The sequence below is a fragment of the Coturnix japonica genome, chromosome 12 (genome assembly GCF_001577835.2).
Source record: "Coturnix japonica isolate 7356 chromosome 12, Coturnix japonica 2.1, whole genome shotgun sequence".
Taxonomy (NCBI): Eukaryota; Metazoa; Chordata; class Aves; order Galliformes; family Phasianidae; genus Coturnix; species Coturnix japonica.
In genome coordinates this window covers 16,200,523-16,215,230 of record NC_029527.1, presented here as the reverse complement: position 1 = coordinate 16,215,230, position 14,708 = coordinate 16,200,523, and the positions used below count along the sequence as shown (strand labels likewise).

The 14,708-nt window shown below is 49.1% G+C and overlaps 1 protein-coding gene across 5 annotated transcripts in view; it reads right to left on the bottom strand.

The window, feature by feature from the left end:
• Positions 1–10,518, bottom strand: part of GRM7 (glutamate metabotropic receptor 7) — a 211,397-nt gene extending 200,879 nt beyond the window's left edge. For 2 of the 5 annotated variants that reach the window (XM_032447245.1, XM_032447246.1), the window contains exon 1: positions 9,860–10,517. In XM_032447245.1, coding sequence (XP_032303136.1) covers positions 9,860–10,420 — 561 coding nt within the window. In that variant the 5' untranslated portion in view covers positions 10,421–10,517. Of the gene's footprint in view, positions 1–9,859 lie in introns of all 5 variants that reach the window. The other 3 variants (XM_032447244.1, XM_015875338.2, XM_015875339.2) reach the window with 3 other exon arrangements.
• Positions 10,519–14,708: the final 4,190 nt, after the last annotated feature.

The following is a 14,708-nucleotide window of genomic DNA, read 5'->3' as shown; positions in this document are numbered from 1 at the left end:
CCAAAAGAATCCCTGAAGATTGAAGGGGACCCTGCAGTGGCCTTCAGCCCCCTGCAGCCCCACAGCACCCCTTCATCCAGGGCAACCCTAGGTGCAGAAGGATCCATGCACTGGGGTTGCCTCTCCATTCCCACCTATATCACTCTGGGAGCAAAGTAAGAACAAGGCATGACTCCCCGAGGGCTGATGCCATTTTTTGTGTCAGCCTGAAGAACGGCGTGTTCAGTACACAAATCTCCTTAGCTGTGACATTAACTCTATATTAAAGGAAGTGTTTGCTAGTAATGGAACAGGTGCAGAGCTCCCAGTTTGCTGGAGCTGCTGAGGAATGGAAGCACGGGAGCATCCCTTCCTGATCTAGAAAACCTTCCCTTTAACAATGGCATAGCCACGATAGAAAGACAATTCCCTGCATGCCGCTTATGCTCAGACATTCTTCATACTGTTCTCAGACAGAAAAACTGTGAGAAGACAAGAAGTCATTTAATTAATTGTTATTGTCAATATCACTTCTATGCACTCAAATACTCCAGAAAAGTTACCTTGTTTAGAAATTACAAAAACATTTCTATCGGTTCTGGATTTTATTTATATGTAGATTATGACTTCCAGCCAAATCTGAGCTGACAGTTTCCCTTTAGCTTTTAAGTTATTCCTAACATGTTTTACTGAACTGGATTTGGATCCCTACCTCACGGGACTCCATCTCAGTGGGTTCAGCATGGGAAACAATTGGGCACCCTGTCCTTTCTCTATAGCTGCAGGGCACCAGCAGCACTAAAATGGATGGTCATGTCACATTGTCCATGTTCTTATACCCTGTCATTAAATTCAAGGCACAAAAAGATGATCGGCTTTTGGATGCCCGTTGAGCCAGCCCCTGTGTTAACCTGTCTTGCTCACTATGAATTTCCCAAGAGAAACAACTATGTAAGGAAATCAGTTGTCCCAGTGATCACAGACCTGGTGAACCTACCCATTCCCAAAGGGAATAAACGTCAATCAAAGACAGGCAGAGCCACAGGCAGGCCAAGCAGCCCCACCAGCTCACAGCCCTGTTCACAGCTGGCCCTGTTCTGCTACAGCCCCATCCACCCTGCACCAACAGGGCCTCCACATCTCAATTTGCATTTTATCTGCGATCTTCTTTTAACAAGGTCATTCACTGTTGTTATTGGAAATAGAAACCTGCCTCAGCTCTTAAGACAAATTCTTTTTTTTGTAGAAGAGAATCTGCTGTTGTCCTGTTGGTTCTGGTACACCGAACATGCCAAGAGCTATGGATGAATATGCTGCAAAGATACGAACTCTGCCAGTCACCGAACACAGCAATACATTTACAAAGGAACTGCACTCCGATTGTACTGTGTGTAAAAATATCGTGCATATAATTACGAGGCTGAATTTAATAACATTGAAACAAATCTCCGTTCTGATGAATGCATAATTACTGTTATTAAAATATTTATGAAATAATAAATTTATTAGAAAGCCTTCAGCATTTGAGCTTGCTCTGCACTACTGCTAAAATGGCAGCAGAGAAAACAAGCTGGCAAGGCATGGAACCCAGGCATTTCCCTCTCAGATAATACAGGCACAAACGTTTCCTGAGATTCCTCTCCAGAACCTGAAGAGCCAGAATCATAAATTCTCAATTTTCTACTTTCTTCCTTTGCAGATGTGTCAGTTCTTTGCACAAAGGCTGTCATGGAAGCAAATTCTTTGTGGCGTTTTGTTTGGTTGTTTTTTGTTGTTCTTGTTTAGTAACTGGAAAAGCACCAATGAAGTGACACGAGTGAAAACAGCCCCCAGCACCCATCCTGACCATCGGGGGTTTAGGCTTCAGGTGAGCCTAAATCAGAAAGAGGCATTTCCCAGGTCCCAGCTGACTGTTAAGAACAAGGTGAAATCTCGCACCAAAGCACTCACGAAGTCTAGTTTTTGGTACCTAATTTCCAGCAAAGAAGAGCAGAAATCTTGCTTCAGAAAGTTACCTACTGCATCTCATGTTGCATTTAAGCCTCATTGCTGACTGTGAGAGTACAGTCAAGACAAAAACAGGGAAATTTCCAGCACAGAAGATAAAAGCCACCTATTTAGGACAAAAACACCTGTTTCTATTAGTCACTGGCTTTGATATTATGGGTTGGTCTCTGATTATTCTTGTTTTAGGAGGCCTCCTGGAATCAGGATAAAGAGAAGCTTGAAGATGCCCCAAGGAATTGGATGGACTTTCATCCAGCTGCCATCCCACTGACATCTGCCAGTGCTGGATGGACTGTCCAGAGAAAGTGCTAGAAAACTGTGCTAAGAGAAGCATGCGCTAAGAGAAGCAATCTTCCAATTTATAGTCCCATTTATTTATTGGTACTCTTCTTAAAAAGGTTAGAATTAGGTCTGTTGTGTATGATAGTAATAAATGGCTGCTATAAATATTGCATATGGGGATGTACAGTCACTTTTACACCATATCTTCTCCACCTGAAATTTAGTTTATGAACAGCAGGATGACTTTTCCATCTAGCCCCGGAAAGCCTGTTATACCCCAGTCAGATTCCTTGTGCCTACAGCGATACAGGTATGCAATCTGACAAAGGAAGCTGAGGTAGGGGCTGTATTGAGCCATCCAAGGAGAACCTGGATCACAGTCATTTTTCGGTGCAGATCTGCAGCTCAAGGCTTTGGCTTTGTCAGCAGTTGTTATACCCACAAGCGAAAAGGCAAAAACAGTTGTAAAACAGTGAAAGCAAGATCTAAGCACATATCTGCAGCACGCAGCAGAGCAAAGGGACTACACCAAAGCCAGGTCCAGGTTATCTTGCTTTTGAACTGAAAACAGTGAGGCAGCTTCAGCAAGGCTGGGGTAGACCTGAGGCTTCAGAGGATGCTGCCCCCAGCCAGCAGCATCCCCCCAGGGCATCTCCTCCTGCCCCAGATACATGCTGACCTTGGAACTTCCCACACCCTTCATGGGTTTTGCTCATCTCCCCTCACCTACTGCCTGTGCTGCTCAATGCCTTTGAGGTGATTCTGTGTTACCAGAGCAAACCCTTCCTCTACAAATCCCACACCCATGATTCTTCTAAGCCCTGGCACTGTAACAGTGTGAGATGGGCACAGCCAAAAGCTGAGCAACCCGGTGACATAAACCACAGCATCAGGAATGGAAGTTACAGGCACTCTCCACTCACCCTGCCCCAACACAGCCTGGCACTAGAACCCACTGTTCCACCCCAGCTCCATCCCCAAGCAGTGCTCTGACAGGTGGGTCAATGGTACATAGAAAATACCTAAAAAGCAATAAATAGATAATTTAGATATATAATATGTATGTTTATGAAATGTTGCATACACATAGGTATATGGTACAGTACCAGATCTGGAGGTTGGTGGCCCTGCCTGTGGCATCGGGGTTGGAACCTTATGATCCTTGGTGCCCCTTCCAACCCAAGCCATTCTATGATTCTATATTTATATATATATAACACCTACACAGACAAACAAGTTCATACAGGTTACTGCAGAACCATCCAAATGAACAGAAATCTTGCAACCCCCAACACTGCTGTAGCCTTCCTCCCCCAGTGCGTCAGACTCTCCTTTTACCAAATCCAGAGCTGTCTGACGTGTCCTACATATGAGGTAGTACCTCTGCCATGCAGCACGAGGCCACCAAATGAAGGTCTGCCAGGCTTGCTTTCTCTTCTATTCAGAGCGAGGCCAGGCACTCTGAGTGCCTCTCATGCTCTCAGGCACAGAATGGCGATCTCTAATGAGAGGCACCTCACAGGCCTTTGGCATGCTCCCCAAGTTCATTTAAAAACACTCTGAAGTGCGGTCCTGGCTTGCATTTCCATGTCAGCAAAGAATACAAGGATATCAGCTTCTCATCACACACATCCATTCAGCATGCTAATGCCTCCCCAAACATCTCAGATGACACAGCAAAAGCAACACTTATCTCAATAGGAACTAAACAGCATTACAGGGACACTGGCAGCGCTGCTGGAGCTGTAACAGCAGTGGTCTGGTGGTGTGAGTGGATGTGTCCAACCCTCAGAAAGGGACAGACCCAGGTGATGGCGACTGTCACCCTCACCCCACTGCAACGCCCTGCACCCAGCCTGGGTGCAGGCTGTCTGACCCCTGACTGTGCCATAAGTGAGGCATTCACATGACAGCCCCAAGACATGGGTGTACAGCAAGAGAACAGGCTTCAGACCATGCCCAATGTCCACTGGTGTCATCTGCTCTTCTCAGAGCAATACAACCATCTGGTAGAAACTTGAGCCCTGCAAGTAGGAGAGCTCCTCCTGCAAGCTTTGGTCTGTGGAAGAGCTGGTATGGTGTCTGTGCATGAGTGACCACTGGCAAGGACCAGGACTGCCATGTTTTAATGTGGTCATGCTTGACTGTCCCTCCTACTGGTAATTAATCATAATAGTTCTACTGCCCTTAGCTGAAGGGTTTTCAGGACCTCGTGAATCATCAGTATGTGGAAGGCTTCGAGAAATACTTGTTTTTCTTTAGAATTCTCTCTGCTTGGATGCCCACTCCACCACGCTAATGACCCGACTATATTGGATACCATGCTCTCAAACAGCCTTAATTACATGCTTCATATCTTCCAATATTATGATAAAATTCACCATAGTCCTATGTCTGGGACAGTCATCATTGTCACTCATTGAGATTAATTTGCGTATCACTATAAATAGAAGGAGCAACGTCTGACATTATGATGCAGAATATTGCGCGAGATGGTTTTAACGCCTCCAAGCAGAACTCATTTAATAGAATAAAATATAGAATAGAGTACACGTAGTTTGACAGTATTAGGATTATGAGATTCAAAACCTCATCAATATTTCTTTCATAAAAAAATAATGCCTTGAAATGATCCCTCTATTTGTCATTCCAAAGAGTTCACCTTCTTTCATTTCAAAGAGTGAAGAGGGAATCACACAAAGGCACTTGCTGCATGCATGCCCTTGCCAACCGGGCTGCCCCTGCACCAGCCCAGCTGCCCACTGACCCTTTGCTCACACAAGCACACTCAACCTAATACTTCTCTGCATGGTTAAGCATCCACCCCCTGGCAGTACCACCCTGCTTCCAGCTGGCTCCTTGCACTCCCTTCTACCAGAATCCTATGGAGTGGTACCTGAAGCAGGATTAAGAGCTGAGATTACCGCTAATGCTGAACTTTGCCTTGTCAGGAATATGATTTTTATCTACAAAACACAGCTTTCCAGAGGCATATATTCATAACACCTCCAACATACCACTAGAAACTCCACATGGAAGAAGAGGAGTTCTTGACACACAGATTTTCCTCTACTTTTGAATTACACAGAGCAAATAAGACTTAACACCAGTTAAATGTAGCCAGTCATTTAGGGAACAATAACACTGCGTGGACCAGCTTGCTGGCAGGTATTTTGTGCATCAGTAGCAACAAGCACCAATATTTAGAGATTTAAGAAAATTAGAGCTTGCTGAAAAACACAGAAGCCTTTTAATATTTTTTTCTGAAAGATAGTATATCCTCTCCTGTTTTCAGCTTTTATTGAAATTCACTAAGAGGAACCACATAAAGCAGTTTTTCTCAATCTTATAAAAATCATATCATCAGCCCAGCAGTGGCCAACTAAAATTAAGGAGCAATGAATTGGCAATAAGTTCAAGGCCTATCGTTAGCACTAGAGATAAACAAGCTATGGCCTGCTGGGTTTCTCACAACCACCAGTGAGAACCCAGGAGCCCCCCATGGGGTACCCTTAACCAAGTGATGGGGAAAGCAAGAAACCATTTGTTTGCAAAACTCTTATTGTGGACTGAAGGAGTCAGTAGAAGCTGATTGGATTAAAAACATCTGGAAATGACACAATCACATGTTCTGAAGCAATTCTTGTACAGCTCTCACAATCCTCCCCTTGGCAATGCTGACAGGCCCACCAGAGCAGGACCTGGTGGCCACTAAAAGGCTCTGAGCAGGTTCCTGAGGTCAGCAGTGGTCCAGCTGCAGCCCAGCCACAGAGGCAGCCAACCTTGGGTTCCACTGGGAAAGGCACACCCTCTTCTAGGGAAAGAAGTGCCCAACTCAGAGCTGCACTTGTAAGCTATACTCTTTTACAAATAATCTCATTTCTTCTGGTCTCATTGTGTCTACAGCAGAAAGCAGGCACTGCAAGCACTGCAACTTTCATCCTTCTCACTTAGTACTGAGGTACCCGCAGAAGGTAATACAGTAAAAGCACCCAGGGGATATAAAGGAGTTTCAATTTACACATCCAATCTAGTTGTACACCTTCATCCCACTCTGTTTTCTAAACTGTTTCCTGAAGGGGCACAGTAATGCACTCTTATGGGCCACAGGAAACATCACTGATGTAAAGAAAAAGGCATTCAGACGAAGAACCACTGCTGATTGACTATATACAACTACATCCACTGAGGACAGAAACCTGGAGCAGTAATTAGTTCATTATTAAAGCTTGTAATGAGAAGTCTGCAGTTCTCAGGGCGTCCAAAAATGAGATTTCCAGTATAAAATAAAGAAGAAGTGATCAGTGTAGTGATTCTCCCCACACTGCATGGCTTCACTCATAGAAGATAGGATACATCTGGCATTTTTTCAGCATTGTTACTGAATTTCATGGAGTTGAATTCACAGGGAAACCTACGACACTGTGAAGTAACAATTTATTCTCTTACAATGCGAAACCAGCAGCCTAAAAAACACATTGCCTTGAAATCTCTGATGCGTTTAGAAAGAGCTGCCCAAACTGATTGTCTTATTTTTGGAGCTGATATTTAATTTACAACCCTCACTCTACTTAGTCGCACGCTCTCACAGAACTGGGATGTGAAGAAGCCACCGGACTTGTCATACTTCACTATTTATGCCTTTTCATCTCCGTGCTCTGCCACACGCATCGCTCCTCCTGTTGCATCCATGCTGCACCCTGGCAGAGATGACGCAGCCCTCATCCCCAAATTTGCAGCTTAACAAACATTTCCGACAAATATTCTGTAGTGTCCTAGAAAAATCTATGACAAAGCAACACCTTCCACACAGCAAAGGAAATGCAACTTCTTGCACAGAAGCCCACAGCCTTCAGCAAGGCAGCGTGACGATCGGGAGGGTTGCAGCCCACGGCTGCAGCACCCAGTAGCTGCTCAGGGCTGGATGGGAGCGTCACAGTCTCCTCTCCCCACTCTGCTTCTGAGAGGAGGAAATGAAATAACAACACAGCGAGTCACCGTCAGGCCCACGCTGCATTCAGAGCGCTGCATTCGGAACACGGGATGCTCCCAGCAGGGTGTCAGTCAGGTTGGCTGGCATCCCGCTCTCAAATACTGAACCAAAGCATCTTGCTTGAGGTCCACACCAAACCGATAGCAAAACCAAACCCTGGATACAGGCTAAAAGACTTCTTCCTTCCTCTAAATCCTGTGCACGGTTGAATCTCTCATTGTGGAAGAGAAATCCTCGTGCACTTGGCCTTTGGAGGCATACTGCCCTCCCTGGTAGCTCCTGCACCTGTCACAGAACGACCTGCACATCCCCTGTGCCCCACAAAGCAGTGACCCACTCCATCACACAGCCACAGCCGGGGAGTAGCATCCCTCGTAGGGCTCAACCCTTCCCCAGGCTCCAGGCAGAGCCCTGCCTCAGCCCACCCCAGCTGCTCTCACTGAGTGCCACTCAGCTCCAGGAGATGCAAGGAGGACTTGGACTTGTCCTTTGATCACATGAAAAATAAACAAACATATCTAGTGCAGATCCTTTGCATCTTATTATTATTATTATTTAACCAAACAAAAGCTCCCGCAAAGCTTCAAACAGTAATGCCACGGATGAATTCAAGTCAGAGGAACTCACTACAGCTTTCCCCGCTGCTGCACCTGTTGGCATTGGCTGAAGATGCTCCCAGAGCTCTGTGCTCTATCAGGAGCAGATGGGTGAGCTGCACGCATGGCTGCTGTAATTCCATATGCAGAGAGCAAGAGGAATGGCCCAAGTCCTACCCTTCCTGCAGAGAAAGCCCATAAGCATCAGTAGCTGCCTGAGGAAACCCCGCTGTGCTCTGCGTGAGTTATATCTATTTCTTTCCCCATACATTAAGGTACAACGTGAGCACTTCGGTTCTCTTCCAAAATACTGTCAGAGAAATGCAACCACCAGTAAGGTTTCTTATCACAGGCCTCCACAGATGAAAGGAGACATGGGGGGTGGGGGGGGAATGCATATAATCAAATGCCTGGGAGCCCCCACCCCCTCAACACAGGGTCAGCAAACACTGCAGGGACCTACGAATACTAAACAGATTTCAGCAAACGTGCAGGTTAAAACAAGTTTGTTGCTGTGTATCTTTGCAGTACCTCGATCTTCTCACTCCCCGCACAACTGCACTCTGCTGCTTAACAGGTCCTCTCCTGCTCCTACCTCAAAATATCTCTTATTTCTCCCTGGCTGGGACGTGCTCTGAACTGTGCTTTGAAGGACAAGAAGATGAGAGGGAACAGTTCTAGCGCACAGAAAATGTGCTTAAAGCAGGCAGAGCCAATCTGCAGATACATATTCAGAGAGATCTCTCAGCGTGCACCAGCTCCTGCATTCTGTATGATTTGGATAAAGAGCAATTTGGAACAGATGCTTAGTCACAATATGTTAAAATGTTTAGATATATATAAATATTCGCTACGTGCAGGAACTGCTCAAATGCCTCGTTTTCTGCAAACTCCCTTATGTAACATCAGCACCACCGAGGATCTCTCAGGTACGGCGGTGTTACGGGGCGCCCGGGCTTCCCTTCCCAACGGGATCTCAGCGCTTAGGATTTGCCCGTGGCTGAGGCTCGGTTACGGACAGCTGCCGGCCCGCTCGCTGCCGGGGCACTGTGCCGTCCTCCGGCACAACTTCAGCCCCGGCTCGGGGGGAGCGGGCACGCAGCCCACGAAGAGCTATTGGCAATGCGAGAAGTGCGGAGCGAAATAAGCGCCGCGCAAACAGCAGCCTCCGGAGACAGCATCCCAGCGCCGGTACGGCCGCGCAAATTGCCGGGCATTCAGCGCACCGCAGTCTGCCGGGCGGGGGAGGAGAGCGAGGAAAGCAGAACCACGTCCTTCGTGCTCTATGGGAAGCACGGACAGCACCGAGACCAGAGCGACCGGCCAGGTTCCGCGCAGCGCGGCTGCCCCGGCCACGGGGACGCGGAGCGGCGGTGGCTGCTGACACCAGATGGGCTCTGCCGGGAAAACCTCCACAAGTTTCCAGCCGGGAAAAGCGGGGGAAGGATATCTCCGCCCGCTGCAAAAAAAGAAAAAGCGTAAAAAATAATAAAAATATCCCCACCAGCATCTTCCGCATGCGAAGGCGGAGGATAGGAAGCGAGAAACTCCGCCGCTCGCGATGCATCTGGTGGCGGTGCTGCCGCTGTCCCCCCGCTGCGCAGCGCCCACAAACGGCGGATCCCCTGGGGATGGGGGACGAAGCCCCCCGGCCCCCGGCTCGGCCGTACCCCGCTGCCGAGACATATTTCTCTCTAATGCGAACCCATCTCAATCACAGCCTTTATTTTTTTTTTTTTCCTCTCCTCCTTTCCCTTCACGGATTGCTTCTTGCAAATGGGGCGATAAATCCAGAAAGTGCCATGCACCGTGGAGAAGGGAGACGGGGGAGGATGCTGAGATAGAGCGAGCGGCGGGGAGGGAAACGAGAGGCTCCGGAGGGGAAGCGAATGAAGCACCCGAGGGGGCGCGGGCAGAGTTCGCCTCCGCTGCGCGGCTCTACACGGCTCGGTTCGGTTCGGCTCGGCACGGCTCTCCGCCACCCGGCGCCGCGCAGCCCTACCTGGAAGAGCCGGAGGATGTTGGCCACCATAATAGACACGGAACTTCCCGACGCCCCGATCACTCCAACTACTTTCTCCGGCTTGACGAAGACGGGCGGCTCCCCGTTGGTGCACCTCACGTCGGATGTGTCCTTCTGGATGAGCGCCTGCACGAAAGTGAGCGACTGCTCCAGCGCGTAGGTATCTCGGGAGCAGGTGTCCAGGATGCGAGCGCCCAGAGTGACATTGGGCAGCAGCTCCGGGTCGCTGTTGATCTGGTCCAGGGCGTAAAGCATCGCTTCCAGCCTGTGGATGCCGTTCTCTTTCTTAATGTCCCCGCAGGGCACGCCCGGGGGACCTTTGGCGTGGACGGGGAAGAGCCCCCCCAGCGTGATGTCCCCTTCCAGCCGGATGGAGTGCGGCGCGTACATCTCCTGCCCCAGGGCCGCCTCGGAGAGCAGGAACTCCAGCAGGCAGCAGGGCAACTTCACCAGAGTCAGGAGCCGCAGCATCCTGCCCAGGCGGAGCATGGCGCTGCCGGTTCCCCCCGGGCGCTGACCCGCGGCCCCCTGCGCCTTCATCCGCCCGGCGGGGCGCGACGTGGGGCTCGGGGCGGGATGCGGGGCTCGGGCCGCTCCCGCCCGCCGCTGCCTCCGCCGCGCTCCGCGGCAGCTCGGCACAAGGGAGCCGCGCCGCGCCGCTGCCGCTTTAAATGGTGGCCGGGGCCTCTCCGCCCCCCGCCCCCTCCGCCGCCCCGCCCCGGGGCCGCCGCTGCGCAGGATGCGGCCGAGCCGGGGCCGGGCGGCAGCGACGGCTCCGGCGGTTCGGCCCCGTGGGGCTACAGGTGGAGGAGCGCGGTTCGGAGGAGCCGGCGATGGACGGGCAGCACCGGGGGTGTGCGGAGATGGGGATGGATGGGCAGAACCGAGAGCAAATGGGCAGAGCCGTGGGCGTGCAGAGCGCGAGCAGCCTCGTTCCCCGGGTCCAGGAGCCGGGGCAGGGCGGGCGGGAGGCGAGCAGAGCCCCCAGTCCCCACGGAGCCGCGGCCAGCCCGGTCCCGGCAGCGGCGTTCCGGTCAGCCCCCGGCATCAAAGCGGAGAGCCCGGCTCTGCCATGGAGAGCACATCCTCCCTGCCGCTAATACCAGCGGAGCCAGTGAGGAGGAGGAGTTTGGATGTAACCCCATACTCCCGAACCCGAAGTAACGCAGCTGATCTCGTGCTTCTTTTTAAGAGCTCCAGACCCATTTTGTACCGTGCGCTAAGATCTGAAGGATGCTGGAACATCGGGTTTTGTCCCATTCAGCCCCGAACTGTAACAGCCAAGATGACACCTGTTGTTGTTCCCTGCTGACCAGCAGATCCACGTCCTGATCCCTTCCCAAGTGAAGAGTAATGCAAAATGCAGTCCTGATGTCTGGTTCCTGCCAGGCCAAGCACCAGGTTTTCCAGGCTGTTACTCCTCAGTTCCACCTCACACACACATTCCTGAGTGAGGGTGCTTGGGGAGCAGTGCCAGAACTGGCATACATAGCAGGTCCAGGATGGATCAGTTTTATTCCTCATACAGGGGAAGCACCGCCACGTTGCCTCAGCAGATCAGTACTTGCCCGCTGCTGCCCTGCAGATCTCACACATAGGATGGGGCCCACAGGGTCAGACTCTCCTCATCCTCCAGCCCCACCAGCCAAAGCTGCCCGGCCAGCACCAGCAATGCTCACACACGTCTCAGCTCTGTGCATGGGCTCAGCTGCTGCCCAGTGCCAGCAGTTCCTCCTGAACCATTCCTTGATAACATCAGCCTCAGCCCTTTCCACATCTCAATGTGTGTGACTGAGTGTAAGCTCTTCAGTACTTATTTACCTCTTGCCCACTCGAAGCTCCTCATCAAGAATCTTTGCTGTATTTATTATCATTAAAAAATCCAGCTCTAGTGGCTGTACAGGAGAGGCTGCAAGCACAACTCAAAGCTTGCATTAAGTGCTCAAGCTTCAGAAAGTATATGAATATAAATCATCTTTTCTAGTAGACCACATTGTTTTGTGGGATGCTACTATATGAATTTAGATGTTTTTTAAGGTTGTTTTTTTCCCTCTATTTTCTTTTTGGCAAATCCATGCCTTGTTTTGCAGGAAGTTGCCACATCATTTTGAGAGCTTTCTTGCTTTTTTTCTCTCTTGCTTTTTTATCCTTTCCTTTCCTCCTTGGGCAAATCCACAGTTACATTCAACATGTTTATCCTCTCAGAATTACAGAAAACCCATCTGCCGTCTACTTCATGGTTCTTTTCATCACACCCTGGTTACCTAAAAAATTAGTCTATGTATTCCACAGCAGACTCCCTGTGGGAACATCGAAAATTACACACTTGATCAAGGTAGACCTAGGATCTGTCCTAGCCCAGTATCTTGCCTTGGAACAGCAGAAGATGCTGCAGAAGAAAAGACAGGAGCTCTGCAGCACACAGATGCCTTTAATATGCTCCTACCACAAATCTTATCCTGGTCTCTCATATAAAGGAATTGGTTTAAGCCATGAAGCATGAAAAATTATTCTAATTCCGAATTTTATCTAGTCAATAATTACTCTGGATATTGGAGATATCCATAAGCAGGCCCCGGCCCTTTTCCACCTGGTTTCAATGGCATCTGCTGGTATCAAATACCACCGTTCGATTGGACACTGCCTGAAAAAAGTCCTGCTTTTACCAGTTTTCTATTCCCTGCTCCATAAATGCAAGTCTTAAAATAGTTAGTAATCTCCCCTTAATTGTGTGCGTTCCTCTTCCATTGCATGCAGTTGGCAGTTCCAATGCTTGCAGAGAAGAAAGTAAAGCCAATAGCCCAAATCACCTGCATATCTGTGACTGCCATGATTTACTTAGAAGGAACTTGTCATTTCAACAGCCATCACCAAACAATGCCATTCAGAGGGACCTCAACAGGCTGGAAAGCTGGGCTCAGGTGAACCTAATGAGGTTCAACACGGCAAAGTGCAAGGTTTTGCACTTGGGCCGGAAGAACCCCAGGCACCTGTACAGGCTGGGAGGAGTTGTTCTTGAGAGCAGCTCGGCAGAGAAGGACCTGGGGGTACTGATAGATGAAAGACTCAACATGAGCCAGCAGTGCGCTCTGGCAGCCTCGAAAAGCAAATGGGATCCTGGGTCCATCAGGAGAGGGTGGTCAGCAGGATAGGGAGGTGATTGTCCCTCTCTACTCGGCTCTTGTGAGGCCCCATCTGTTGTACCGTGTCCAAGTGTGGAGCCCTCAGTACAAAAAAGACATGGAGATTTTGAAAAGGGTCCAGAGGAGGGACAGGAAGATGATCAGGGGGCTGGAGCACCTCCCCTATGAGGACAGGCTGAGGGAGTTGGGTTTGTTCAGCCTGGAGAAGAGAAGGTTGTGGGGTGACCTCATTGCAGCCTTTCAATACCTGAAGGGAACTTACTCCAGGAGGGGAGTAAACTCTTTGAAAGGGCTGACAATAGCAGGACTAGGGAAATGGTTTTAAGTTAAAAGAGGGAAGATTTAGGTTGGATGTTAGGGGAAGTTCTTCACTAGGAGATGGTTAGGCCCCTGGAACAGGCTGCCCAGGGAGGTTGTGGATGCCCCGTCCTTGGAGCTGTTCAAGACCAGGTTGGACGGGGCCCTGGGCAACCTGATCTAATAAACATGGAAGTTTGGTAGCCCTGCCAGGCAGGGGGGTTGGAACCACATGATCCTTGAGGTCCCTTCCAACCCGGGTCATTCTGTGATTCTGTGATTTGGTTTGGATTATTGAATACCTGGAGGTGAAACAACACCAGCTAAATACCATCTTCAACATGCCACTCATATCACAACATCTCTGTGCTTCAGAACACACTCTGCATGGCAGCCCCTGTCCTGTTGGATCTTAAAAGCACTTCTCAACTACCACCCACCAGAACAGTTCTCCTCCACTAGGATTCCACCCCTGGTTCCTCAGCTTACATCAGATTATGTCCACTCCAGGCTGAACTTCCCCACTCTTAAAGCTGTCAGTGAGGATTTAGAGTTACAACATACTAAATCACATTAAACTTGTATCCCTAATCTGAAATGACTCTCAGAAAGTAATGTTATTACAGTAAAGCCACAGAGTGACAACGTTGTATATTTTTAATGGGAATATTGATAGAAGCATATTTTTCTTTTCCTACTGGTGGGAAAGTCGTTTCAATGTTACACTTAGTATTTCACCTCATAATTAGTCATTCTTGCACTAAATCAAATTCCCAGCAAAAGTCACTCACTAAGTTCCCAGAGAGCAGTGAACGCTTTCTTTAGATGCCCTAATTCAGTGCTGGAGCACTGTGCTCACACTGGAGCAGGGTGTAGGCCTGGTGTGATAGGAGTTAAGCTGTTCCATTTCTATCCCTGAAAGCAATAGGGGAGAGCAGTGCTGTCCCTGTGGACCCATTACACCTCCACCCTTGGGGACCCCCTCTGCCTCCCACCAGGAAGGTTTGCTTCACAATAAAACCCAAAAAACAAAGACATAAAACAGAACTTCACAGGAATCCTTGCCCGATCTTTTCAGCAAGAGAATATGTTTACAAGTAAACTGCTAGTGGTTAAAGACATCCAAAAAGCATAGTCAAAAACATTCTCAACTTGTCTGTCAAATAAGATCATGGATTCAGCCAAATTGGTAATGGATAAGAAAAGACATTGCCAGAAAGATATCAGCATCCTTCTGGGGAGCGGCACCATTTCCATCACAAGAGAATCTGACCTGTATCTACTTTCAAAGAAGCTGTATAATTAAATATTCCTCTTATGTGGGCAGCTGGCAGCGTGAACACAAAATCGCGTTACAACGGACCAATGTAAGCAAAACAAAGATCTGT